General features: G+C 41.4%; 1 protein-coding gene across 1 annotated transcript in view; it reads right to left on the bottom strand.

The window, feature by feature from the left end:
• The window catches only part of PFKM (phosphofructokinase, muscle), a 50,854-nt gene that overhangs the window by 29,797 nt on the left and 7,225 nt on the right, over positions 1 to 13,832 (bottom strand). The window contains exons 3-5 of the mRNA XM_075265884.1: positions 12,580 to 12,675; positions 5,480 to 5,553; positions 5,059 to 5,136 (exon numbers count right to left, since the gene is read on the bottom strand). Of these exons, the coding sequence (XP_075121985.1) occupies positions 5,059 to 5,136; positions 5,480 to 5,553; positions 12,580 to 12,667 (240 nt within the window). The 5' untranslated portion in view covers positions 12,668 to 12,675. The remainder of the gene's footprint in view (positions 1 to 5,058; positions 5,137 to 5,479; positions 5,554 to 12,579; positions 12,676 to 13,832) is intronic.

The following is a 13,832-nucleotide window of genomic DNA, read 5'->3' as shown; positions in this document are numbered from 1 at the left end:
TCATTCAGTTCTATGGGACTGGTAAAGAAAGAACCCCATACAGAGCACATATAGCACCCCATACAGAGCACCTAACACAACCTGCTGCTGTATGTATATGGGACACAACGAACCACTGTTCTTAATATTGCTTGGGTTTCAGGGATTAGGCGTTCATTCCCTACCCTGTGCCATATTAAATATAAAAAAATGAGAGTCTTCAGTAACTGATACCTTTTTTAATGGCTAACTAAAATGATGACAGATTGCAAGCTTTCGAGGCTCTAGGCCTCTTCCTCAGGCATAGTTAAAACCTCCAGGGAGGTTTTAAAAATAATTGCAGATTTTCTGGCAACATTTGGGACATTAATAAAATTTGTAATATACTGTATTAAATGATTTTGGCTCCTTGACATGACCCTGAAATCCATTATGAGTCCTTCTATATTTTTCTTTGTCTCTGTGCTTCTTACACGGAGTCCAGCTCTAATAAGGCAGGGAACCCGAGGTTGGGGAGAATTATTTCTATATTATTTCTATAGTTTTATTCTTTAACTTAGCTTAGCATAGTTTCCTATACAGGGTTTGTAAGGAAACACTTGTGGTGCCATTTGTGACTAGTTTTAGCATTACCAAATGCAAGATTGCATTTCTTACTGAATTATTTCCATTCCATTTTCTGATAGAAAACAATAGAACAATAGCTAAAGTAATTAATACTAGTTGAATCCCATATGTTAGAGAATAGGTACATAATGAGAAAGTAAAGAAATTACCGCAGTGAACGCACATCATTTCTCCTTACAGACTTGCATCTTCTTTGTAAACTGAGCTGCAGATTCTCTGCAATGACTTTTACTCACACATGTTGACTGTCAGTAAAGCTATAGTTACCACAGCCAGAAGCAAGAAATATCTCCTTTTGCCTCTTGTACTAGTTATAATCATGGACTACAACAGCAGAGGGAGAATTTATCAACCTACGTAGGCCCATTTTCTGGCATAGATAAGTGATAATATGGTGGATCTTCGGGGCATGGCACCTGCTACATCTCCCATTCTGCTCTTCATTGACCACTTTCTGTGAGCGTAGGTGCAGCAAGGCATGAATTATATAGAAAATCTATACCTATTCCTGACAGACCTACAGCGGGGAAAAAAAAAAGTATTTAGTCAGCCATCAATTGTGCAAGTTCTCCGACTTAAAAAGATGAGGTCGGCCCGTAATTGACATCATAGGTAGACCTCAACTAAGAGACAAAATGAGAAAACAAATCCAGAAATCACATTGACTTGGAAAGAATTTATTTGCAAATTATGGTGGAAAATAAGTATTTGGTCAATAAAAGTTCATCTCAATACTTTGTTATATATCCTTTGTCGGCAATGACAGAGATCAAATGTTTTCTGTAAGTCTTCACAAGGTTGGCACACACTGTTGTTGGTATGTTGGCCCATTCCTCCATGCAGATCTCCTCTAGAGCAGTGATGTTTTGGGACTGTCGCTGGGAAACATGGACTTTCAACTCCCTCCAAAGGTTCTCTATAGGGTTGAGATCAGCAGACTGGCTAGGCTTCTCCAGGACCTTGAAATGCTTCTTACAACCCCACTCCTTTGTTGCCCTGGCGGTGTGCTTGGGATCATTGTCTTGCTGAAAGACCCAGCCACGTTTCATCTTCAATGCCCTTGCTGATGGAAGGAGGTTTGCACTCAAAATCTCACGATATAGGGCCCCATTTATTCTTTCATGTATACGGATCAGTCGTCCTGGTCGCTTTGCAGAGAAACAGCCCCAAAGCATGACGTTGCCACTCCCATGCCTCACAGTAGGTATGGTGTTCTTTCATGCAACTCAGCATTCTTTTTTCTCCAAACACGACGAGTTGTGTTTCTACCAAACCGTTCTACTTTGGTTTCATCTGACCATATGACATTCATCCAATACTCTTCTGGATCATCCAAATGCTCTCTAGTAAACTTCAGGTGGGCCCGGACATGTACTGGCTTAAGCAGTGGGACACGTCTAGCACTGCAGGATCTGAGTCCCTGGCGGCGTAGTGTGTTACTGATGGCAGCCTTTGTTACGTTGGTCCCAGCTCTCTGCAGGTCATTCACTAGGTCCCCCCGCGTGGTTCTGGGATTTTTGCTCACTGTTCTTGTGATCATTTTGACCCCACGGGGTGAGCTCTTGCGTGGAGCCCCAGATAGAGGGAGATTATCAGTGGTCTTGTATGTCTCCCATTTTCTAATTATTGCTCCCACAGTTTATTTCTTCACACCAAGCTGCTTGCCTATTGCAGATTCAGTCTTCCCAGCCTGGTGCAGGGCTACAATTTTGTTTCTGGTGTCCTTCGACAGCTCTTTGGTCTTCACCATAGTGGCATTTGGAGTGTGACTGTTTGAGGTTGTGGACAGGGGTCTTTTATACTGATAACAAGTTCATACAGGAGCCATTACTACAGGTAAGGAGTGGAGGAAAGAGGAGACTCTTAATGAAGAAGTTACAGGTCTGTGAGAGCCAGAAATCTTGCTTGTTTGTAGGTGACCAAATACTTATTTTCCACCATAATTAGCAAATAAATCCGTTCCAAATCAATGTGAATTCTGGATTTGTTTTCTCACTTTGTCTCTCATAGTTAAGGTCTACCTATGATGTCAATTACAGGCCGACCTCATCTTTTTAAGTGGGAGAACTTGCACAATTGGTGGATGACTAAATACTTTTTTCCGCCGCTGTAGGTTTCCATTTTGGTGCACTGAGGTACACTTGATTTATTAGGAGACTGAAGCCGCTTAATAACTCAGGTGCACCACTCGGGGGCTTTATTAAGAATGGCGTAGGAAATGCCAGTCTTGATAAATTCCCCCTGGGGTATATGACAAGAAAAAAAAATATACTGGGTATTTATAAATACCCCAGAGTATTTCAAATACATGACCAGAACATAGGTGGCACTTGTACTGTGACTGGACCTTTATCCCTCATCACACATGATCTGTATCTCCTGCTGTATGATTATGTATCTGTGAAAGCATGTACGCTAACAGTGTTAATTGCAAAGGTCAAAGGTATCACGTCTATTTATGTCTGCCATTTGAAACTGGACTCCTCTTAGAACTTTGACCTCATCTGGCAACAAAATGGCAGGTTATTTTTGTCTTTGACATTGACAGTAACTCTTTGGCTACAGAAGATGTACAGACTTAAGTATCCTGTCCTGGCAAAAGATAACCCCTAAGAAATGTCAAGTTGTCACAATGCCCCATCTTTAATAGGGCAAACATCTAACAAACAACTGTGAAAGTTATTTAAAGATTTCCGGGAAAGCAGATGGTCGTCTTCTTATATATTAATGGGAATTAAGAATTAACTATATCAATTAAAATGGGGGAAAAAAATCATAGCAACACATTTTATAAGCCATCAATGACCAAGGTCAATGAAGGATCCTAAACTGAATATTGTTCTAGCCCACATTGCTTCTTCATTGTGTCAGCAATGGAACAGTATGACGATTGACTAGTTGGCTCATGAGATGGTAATAGGATACAGGACAGGCTCACATGGTCAGCACTTGTGAATGGAGAGAATAGTATGGACACAACAAACCCTCCTCCTAGGGATCTGGATAACAAATGATAGACCATGAATTGCCGTACCATCACATAATACATTTTCACAGTCTGAACTTATCAACTAAATATCCTGCTGCAAATACAGTTTACAGAATTTACTATGTGATAGTGTATGCCAATATTTTATCATTATAACTATAGGTTTGAACAATGGATATCCTTAAGGCAGTGCTGGAACGTTCCCCCGAGTATACACACTGTCCTTCTGAACTTGTCTGTATGCACTTTTTTTTTTCTACTTGAGGATGTTTTTATTATACTTGCCAAAAAAAACAGAACAGAAGGAACAAGACTGGCAACAGATAGTAAGGACTGTGTGATTGTAGAGATTACTCTCACCAGGGCTGCACAAGGAAAATTGCTCAAGATGTCATAATCTTTATAGTACAAATGAGAGATCCTCCAAATGGCCATTTTTATTGGTACTTGAGTCCTGAGCTCTAAAAACTGTTATTTACAACATCAAGTTGTTGCTTTAGCAATTTGCAGACACATATTTCCAGGGCTGCCATTATAAAAAGGTTCCCATGCACAGATTTTGGAAGCATAAAGTAAATCTCCCAACTATCCTCTAAAAGGAATGGTCAAGAATGCTGAATTTCAATTTCATCCTTTTGTTCTCAGCCATGGTTAGAGGTGCCTGTTAGCCTCCTATCTCCTCAAGTGTGCTTGTGTATGGGCATCAGTAGACTGTGCATTCTGCCAAATATTACTGAAAGTGTATGAGCACCTTAAAACGTGTATATCTAACCTTTGAACAAGCTTAGCATAAATCAATAATACAATGAGTGTATGTAGGGAATAATACACGGACCTGGGGATGGTCTGATCTCTCCGCCCAGGACAAGTAACGTAGCTCCCTGCTCTCAGGAGGGAGGGGGAGCTGAGTGCTCGGGACTTGGGATCAGCTTGTATTTCTGAGCAGTTTATCTCCCTCTTTCAGTTATCAGTCTGCTAATTGAATTTTACTGATAAGGGCTGAGACAGGGAGTCCTCTGTATGTAACACACACACCTATTGTTTATTGCAAGCTGACTCGTGGTCCTGTAGCATGTAAGTTTGGGATTTTCATTACCTATCAAATGCAGCTCTGTATACACACCAGTATATGATGTGCTTTATGTATGCAAGTAATAATGTGATGTAGTTATTGGGGGAGATTTATGAAAACTGGCGTTATCAATGCCAGTTTTCATAGCCCCATCACCGGTGGGGGAGCGTCTCATATATGGTGAGCCGGTCCTCCACTGGGCTGGTGTAGATTTCCAGCATCATTTATGCCAATTTGTTGGTGTAAATGAAATCTGGTAGAGTCAAAGGGCCGACCCCTTGAATGCACTCACCACACCCAGTTTTCAGGAATGTGTCAAGGGTGGTGAAGAAAACCCCCCCCAAAAATACAAGAAATAATAAATCTTCTCCATTGAGTCTATCACACTTACCAGCTGCAACATCATTGAGACACTTTCCCAAGTAGCTTCTCGAATGTTGTCACCTCCATCGACCATTCCTTGATAACCCTATAATAATAACAACCACCTTTAATGCAAATTCATTGCAATCCTGCCTCAAAATTGTATAATAGAATATTAAAAGGGATATTCACAAGTTAAGAAGTTATTCCCTATCATTTCAATAGGAGTACTGGAGACAGCCATGGTACAGTACAGCTCACGGTTTTCTCGCCACTTCATTTAGAATGGGGAACAAAGCTCTCCTGCTCTTCTGACCGGTGAGACAGTCGGACCACCATGGATCTGATCATTACCCCATTATATAGATAAGTGAGAACTTACTAAGATGGGAGTACCCTTTTAACTTTACCTTAAAGCAGTAAAATGGTCTGAAAACGGAGATACACACCTCATGTACGAAGTAGACTTTGGCACCAGTGTAAATTCCCACTCTGACTACCGCTCGTACAGCTGCATTCATTCCTGGCGAGGAACACAATATGGATTTATTACTTCACAAATCCTGAGATTGTACTATATTGTAATTTATTATTGCAAATTGCTAAGAGGGTTATACTTCAGGGTGCACTTACACAGGTTGAAAAATGCATCAAAAACGTATAAAAAAAGAAAACCTATGCATGTATCTTTATAAAGGGGACATCAGCTCCTTCCTGCCGCAACAAATTTATATTTTTTTCTGTTCACATACCTTGTTTTCAATGGGACTAGTACTTTTTTATGCCACTACTTAATATTCTATACAATCTAATTCGAAAAAGTAAAGGAAAAAATTGTTTGTGGGGAGCAATAAGTAAAAAAGAACAAAACAAAACAAAAAAAAAACCAAACAATTCCACCACTGTATTAGTGTTTTCAGTATTCACTGTATAAGTAAAATTACCTATTACCTTTATTTTGTGGGTATTTACGATAATGGTGATTCCAAATTTACCAAGATTTTGCTATGTTTTACTTCTTCTAATAGGAAAAACTTTTTCAAAACAAAATTTGCCTTGCAGATTACATAAATCACCTATCCTCTGTATAGCTAATACATTTCTATTGTGGGACAATCTCTTTACAGTAGGAAGTGCTTAGATATAAATTGTATTTTGTGGATTTTATAGGTTTAGTGAAGGGTACTACTTTTAGTAAAGGTGCACTGACTGGGGTCCACTACCAAGTGAAGGTCTGAGCTAAACAGTAACTAAACATGTCCATAATTTTCAGACGATAAGATGTGTTTGATTATAAGATGCACCCCAGGTTTCCACAAGAAAAATTAGGAAAAATAAATTCGTACCAAATTTAACCGTCCCTATTATACTGTGTGGGGGACAGTAAGGAGCATTATACTGTGTGGGGAAACTATACTGTCATTATACTATGTGTAAGAAGGAATAAGTAGCTTTATACTTACTTATACTTATTTATACTTACTAACGTGGCATGATACTGTGGGAAGGACAATAATGTCACAGGATATCATGGGAAGGACACTAATGTCACATGATTCCTTAGGAGGGACACTAATGTCACATGATACTGTGGGAGGGACACTAACGTGGCATGATACTGTGGGAGGGACACTAACTTGGCATAATACTGTGGGAGGGACACTAATGTGACATGATACTGTGGGAGAGACACTAATGTGAAATGATACTGTGGGAGGGACACTAATGTGGCATGATACTGTGGGAGGGACACTAACTTGGCATAATACTGTGGGAGGGACACTAATGTGAAATGATACTGTGGGAGGGACACTAATGTGAAATGATACTGTGGGAGGGACACTAATGTGAAATGATACTGTGGGAGGGACACTAATGTGAAATGATACTGTGGGAGGGACACTAATGTGGCATGATACTGTGGGAGGGACACTAATGTGACATGATACTGTGGGAGGGACACTAATGTGAAATGATACTGTGGGAGGGACACTAATGTGAAATGATACTGTGGGAGGGACACTAATGTGAAATGATACTGTGGGAGGGACACTAATGTGACATGATACTGTGGAAGGGACACTAATGTGGCATGATACTGTGGGAGGGACACATGTGACATGATTCTGTGGGAGGGACACAGTATATTGCCCCATTTGCGGCCTCCAGATATTATAATGAACTACTAATGCCTCCTTCCCATGTAATAATATTCCATAATTAGTGCCCTGCATAAACAATCGACACTAACAGCAGTCAGGAGAAATAATGGTCCATGACCGCTGACTCCTAAGACCTAACACCTTATAATAGCAGCAGCAAGGATCAGCGGTCATCCATGTTGCTTGCCCAGAAGCTGTGCAGGCAGCAGAGACAATTATTGATCCCTGCTGTCACTGTTGTAAGGCTATGGACAGCCATCAGAAGCTGAAGGTTTCTCCCAACTGCTGTTATTATGAAGACTGGGAGGCCGGGACCAGATGAGTATCCCTGGCTTCGTCTTACTTTAAAGACACCATGACAACTCCACTGCAATAGTAAACACAGTACAGAAATGATGGCAGGACTGCCGGTCACTTTTTTCTAGTCATTGATGGGAGTCCCTAACTCATCACACATTAAGGTGACTTTAGTTGTGGGACTAAAAATCGCTGTGCTGTCTGCTACACCTGCACTACTAGTGAACAGCGTCACATTGCTCAGTGCTCGATTGGCACGCCATTTTTCCCACTGCTCATAGCAGTAGAAAGTGGGTGGCCTGGGTCACTGCAGGTCACCATATTTATTATAATTTATGCTACAAAATCAGAATAACATATAGCCGATATCGTCTAGTTGGTGTAAAATTCAGTTTCTGCAGCACAAGCATCCTGAGATGTGCCAAAATTACTACGAGTCACACGCTTCTTAATAATTTTGGCCCACCTCACGCTAGTGCAGCTGATGATTAAGGTTGGCATATTACATGCCAGTCTTAATGTATTGGCCCCTACGTCTACAACCATTAGTCTAAAGTTGGTGCTTTGCTCCTGACTGAAACAGATAACTAGAAAAAAAATAAATACACCATTTTATATATGGAAAAGGATTAAGAAAGTGAGGAAAAAAAAAATAACTTGCAGCCTGATAGCAATCCAAAGCCAACTATACTCAGCTGGTGTTCGCAGAACAATGCACTGGCAAACCTAACCTTAAAGGGGTTTTCCCCATCTCACTGTGTCAGCAGTTTGCCTGCAGTCTCTTCTTCTCACTTCCTATATTTCTTCCTCCACCTCCCTCCCAGCTTGCTGAACGAGACACTATCAAGTATCACAATACTTATGTAGACCAGATACTATGCACATGCTTGTAGAGAACAGACTCAGTGTTATCTGTGTGTTTACATAGAGAGATAACAGACTTGGCTTTATCAGCAAACTGCAATTAGCTGAACTGATTGTCCTGCCAGCAGAGCTGTAAGATAACAGTGAGAGCAGTGAGTGACATCACTTGTCCAAACACAGGTCTGCCTCTATGGAAACACTGTATAAACAATGAGAGGAATAAGTTCACATAGCAGGCAAACAATGCAGCATTTCTAAAGCAATAGATTTAGGAAAAGTCTTCAATTAAAATAAGCTACCAGTATAGATAAGATCCTTGACATGGAAATACCCCTTTAATGATTACACTTAGGATACCTTACATTGTGAGAAGCCACATTAAAAGTCTTCTTTAACTCATTATACAGTTGCAAACATTGCAACATCTGTCATCTGTTGCCAGTATAACTTATCCTTTAGCGATAAGAGCAAACTGTTGCCTGCTTCCCATGACTTAAGGGCAAAGCCAGCTAAACTGTTTTAAGAAAACAAAACTGAAGACATTTACAGAATTTGTATTTCCTTGGATTTGTCCAAAAAACAAAAACAAAGTTCAATAAGACTTTTCATTAATGTGAAGGCCCCAAGAGGTATCGACATGTATGGTCAATGAGAATCAAAATACATACAGTCATAACTTACAACTCAGATAATAGTTTTACTAGTTAGCCAGGGGTGAACCCCTTTCGCTGCCCGAGGCGAACTACAGAAAACCGCTCCCTCCCCCCCCCCCGGGAGGAGGGGGTGGAGTGAAGGGGCGTGGCGGAGCGCAGGGGGCAGGGCTTAGTGTCGTTCGCAGGCAGAGAGCAGGCACGGAGAAGACCTGCTCTCTGCCTGAGCGTGAGAGGAGGCTGCTGAGCAGCGCTGCTCCAGTGGCCTCCCCAAACCACCGCTCGGTGCTAAGCCAGTCCAGGACAGCTTGTCCTGGACTGGCTTAGATAATCAAAAATGCCGCCCTCCCTGGGGTCCTGACATAGCGCCGCCTGAAGCGCTCGCTTCAGGTCGCCTCATGGGAGGTGCGGCGCTGTAGTTAGCTACCCCTCTGTTCCAGACCTCTAAAATGCTGGAGGTATATACAACATATAATCCCACGTCCATAGTGTACACATATGTAAGAGGTACGTGTATTTCAATGACAAATAAATATACACATTGTACACTCTAGTTTGCCAAAATGACATTTTATGCAAATCAAAACACGATCCCTAGAAGTCTTAGGGTCAGAGAGAGAAGAGGGATAGAGAGACAGAGAAGAATAGAGATAGAGAGAGAAGGAGAAAGAATGGTAAAGGATGGAGAGGACAGACAGATAAAAAGAGGGGAGAGATAGGGAAGGCAAGAGGAAGAGAGAGGATAGTGTGAGAGAAAATGAGAGAGAGAATGAGAAAAGGAGAGAAGTGGAGACAGAGAAGAACAGACAAAGTGGAGTCTAAGGGGAGAGAACGAGAGAGGAGAGAATGAGAGAAAGAAAGAAAAAGAAAGGAAGAAAGAAAAAGAAAGGAAGAAAGAAAAAGAAAGGAAGAAAGAGAAAGGAAGGAAGGAAGGAAGGAAGGAAGGAAGGAAGGAAGGAAGGAAGGAAGGAAGGAAGGAAAGGGAAAGAATAATGGGAGAAAGACACAGTAGAAAGAAAATGAAGAGAGATAGAGAAAATAGAGTAAGGAAAAAAGAGGAAGAGAAGAGAGAGTGTGAGAAAAAGAGAGGTGGAGAGCACAAGAGTGAGGAAGAGTGAAAGAGAGAGAACGTGAAAAGGAGATGAAAGTGGAGACTGAGAAAAGAAGAAAGGGAGAGAGGAAGAGAGAAATTAGGCAAGAAAGGAGAGAGACAGCGAAACTGCAGCTGTTATCTGTACAAGGGCAAAACATTCATTATGTCAGGACAAAACATAACTAGTAACTGTTCAGAATGTTTACTATACTGTAAATTAGAAAGCAAATGTCCTTATATGTTTCTGATAATTTTTCAGCGTGTTACCTTAGCAGCATAGTATCACTATCATTAATATAGTATCACTAGTAACAGTAGCATAGCATCAATAGTATCAGTGGCATAGCTCCACTAGTATCAGTGGCATAGCTCCACTAGTATCAGTGGCATAGCATCACTAGTATCAGTGGCATAGCATCACTAGTATCAGTGGCATAGCATCACTAGTATCAGTGGCATAGCATCACTAGTATCAGTGGCATAGCTCCACTAGTATCAGTGGCATAGCTCCACTAGTATCAGTGGCATAGCATCACTAGTATCAGTGGCATAGCTCCACTAGTATCAGTGGCATAGCATCACTAGTATCAGTGGCATAGCTCCACTAGTATCAGTGGCATAGCTCCACTAGTATCAGTGGCATAGCTCCACTAGTATCAGTGGCATAGCTCCACTAGTATCAGTGGCATAGCTCCACTAGTATCAGTGGCATAGCTCCACTAGTATCAGTGGCATAGCATCACTAGTATCAGTGGCATAGCATCACTAGTATCAGTGGCATAGCTCCACTAGTATCAGTGGCATAGCATCACTAGTATCAGTGGCATAGCATCACTAGTATCAGTGGCATAGCTCCACTAGTATCAGTGGCATAGCTCCACTAGTATCAGTGGCATAGCATCACTAGTATCAGTGGCATAGCTCCACTAGTATCAGTGGCATAGCATCACTAGTATCAGTGGCATAGCATCACTAGTATCAGTGGCATAGCTCCACTAGTATCAGTGGCATAGCATCACTAGTATCAGTGGCATAGCATCACTAGTATAACAGTATCACTAGTGTAAGTAGCATAGTACCACTAGTATCACTAATATAGCATCACTAGTAACAATAGCATAGTAGCACTAGTATCAGTGGCATAACATCACTAGCATAGTATCACTAGTATCAGTGGCATAGCATCACTAGTATCAGAATAGTATCACTAGTATTACGCTAGGTTCACACCTGCGTTCTGGTCTCCGTTCTGTGCTTTCCGTCTTCTGCATGCCAGAAGACGGAAAGCACAGACCGGGTCCGGCCGTGAGCGGCGGTGAGTGTTTTATGCTCTCCGCCGCGAAACCGGATTTTTTAATCCGGGCACAGAGTACTGCATGTCCGACTCTGTGTCCGGATTAAAAAAACCCGGTTTCGTGGCGGAGAGCATAAAACGCTCACGGCCGGACAGCTTTCTCACCCATTCAAATGAATGGGTGAGAAAGACTCCTGCAGGTTTCCGTCTCCTGCCTCTGTTTTATGCAGGAAACGGAAACCTGCAGAACGGACACCTGGGCGCAGATGTGAACGAGCCCTTAATAGCATAGTATCACTAATACAGTATCACTAGTATCAATAATAGTATCACTAGTGTCAGTAGCATAGTATCACTAATATAGTATCTCTAGTGTCAGTAGCATAGTATCACTAGTATCACTAATATAGTATCAGTGGTATCAGTAGTAGTATCACTAGTATCAAGTTATTACATTATATATAACATAGTTCCTTTATTCCTCCTATTCTCACAAGGAATCTACAGGATAATAAAGGTCAGCAGGTCTGAAATCTTTTTCTAATAAACGCGAGTCTTTACTCATCAGGGAGAAATAATATTCTATGTGTAAATCTGTAGTAAATACTCATTATTCTTAGATTTCTATCAGTCTGCAATATCCTATTTGTCATCATACGGCTTACTGTGACATCTCATCACAAATACTTTGGTTTCTCTGGCCAGATTGTTATATCACATCACATATCTTATATATTGGGAATCTCCTTCACATTGCACATGATTACTTTGTGTATACAGATGTATCCTAGAGTCAATGGTATTAAGCAATATTAGCATTTTTTCTACCAATTTCAGTATCATTCAGAAATAATGGCAGTCAAAGGATGATACATTTACATAAGGTATACCATCTGATAAGAGGAAATCTGACTGTGCGACCGCCCCCCCCCCCCCTTCCCCACATATTCAATTGAATGGAGCTGTGTAGCAGTACCCGTAGACTGGTGGTGTGAAAAGGCCAAGGACATGGCATACAATGCTATGGGTAAACCCTATTACTAAAGATGTCAGCACCATTCATATACATAAAGGAGGGGTATACTATACTACGGAGAACATATATCATCGAACTGTGACTTGAAGCCAAGATGTTGAATAATCATAACGTTACGCATGATGGCAAAATAATAGAAATAAGAAGAATTACCTTGAGCGTCTCCTCCTGATGTAAGCACAGCAATCGCTTTGCCAACTCCCAGACTCTGGGCTTCATGATGCTTAGATCCATGCAACATTTTCTTATCTGGAAAGCAACACAATTTCTTGCATGAAGGCAGCGACTGACAGCCTGACTCTTTCCAAGCAGCCTGCAGAGTGAGGCAGAGCGGAGAGTCCTGCGGTGTTTTGTAAGTCACACTATCCCTCAGAATGACAAGTCAAAATGTCATTACAGGTTACTTTCTATGCAGAGTCAGCCAAACATAATCCTTTAGTCATAGCACCCAGCTTGTAAGGGCCAAATAAACAGATACAAATCACTGTGTGCACGAGGACTAGTAGACAGCGACCAGAATATGGGGTTATAATACATGGCAGTACACAGGCATGGTTATCTGCTCCTCACTCATCACTGCAGTGTAAAACAACTATCATTGCAAAATTTGCCCATTAACATGATAGAATAATGAAGATTGTAAACGATATAAATATAACAGATAGAAATCTTCAAACATTTGTAACACAATAATGAAATAGTGCCCCAGTGTTTACCTTGACAACTGACCTCAGACAAGCGCCTGTCATCACATTGTTAGCAAATCCAAGAAAAAGGTGGCTGAAGTGACCTGTACTGGCTGGGAATGCAAGTTTACAGCCATAACAGGAGGGGAATGTATTTGAGGGAAAAAGAAAATCAGACATGTTGAAATCCAACATGTCCAATCACTGTTTGTCTTCAGTGTCAGGGCTGTGGAGTTGGAGTTGGGACCAATTTTGGTACAGACTCTGAAAAAAGTTACAACTCTGTCCTCAAAAGAATAGGATTATTTTTAATTATATTATAAAATTTTAAATGTGGGGGTAATTCAATGTATAGATTGTTATACACAGTCCAGTCCCATTAATGTGACCACCTGTCAAAATCCAGAATAACCACCTTTGGCAGAGCGGACCGCTGCGAGAAATGCAGGAAGAGAGGGGATGCTGTGATGATGTCACTGGGATGTTGAGCCATGCCGACTCCAGTGCCGTGGCCAGCTGCGCTAGGTTATGCGGTTGAGCATCCATGGCACGAACAACCCGATCAAGGTGGTCCCACAGATTCTCAATTGGGTTCAAGTCCGGGGAATTTGCTGGCCAAGGGAGTACGGTAAACTCATCCTGGTTCTCCTCGAACCACGCACGTACACTGCGAGCTTTATGACACATCGCATTGTCCTGCTGGTAGATGCCATCATCCTG

The sequence above is a fragment of the Leptodactylus fuscus genome, chromosome 2 (assembly GCF_031893055.1).
Source record: "Leptodactylus fuscus isolate aLepFus1 chromosome 2, aLepFus1.hap2, whole genome shotgun sequence".
NCBI lineage: Eukaryota > Metazoa > Chordata > Amphibia > Anura > Leptodactylidae > Leptodactylus > Leptodactylus fuscus.
Note: the sequence above shows the minus strand (reverse complement) of the source record. Positions and strands in the feature narration are given on the sequence as shown.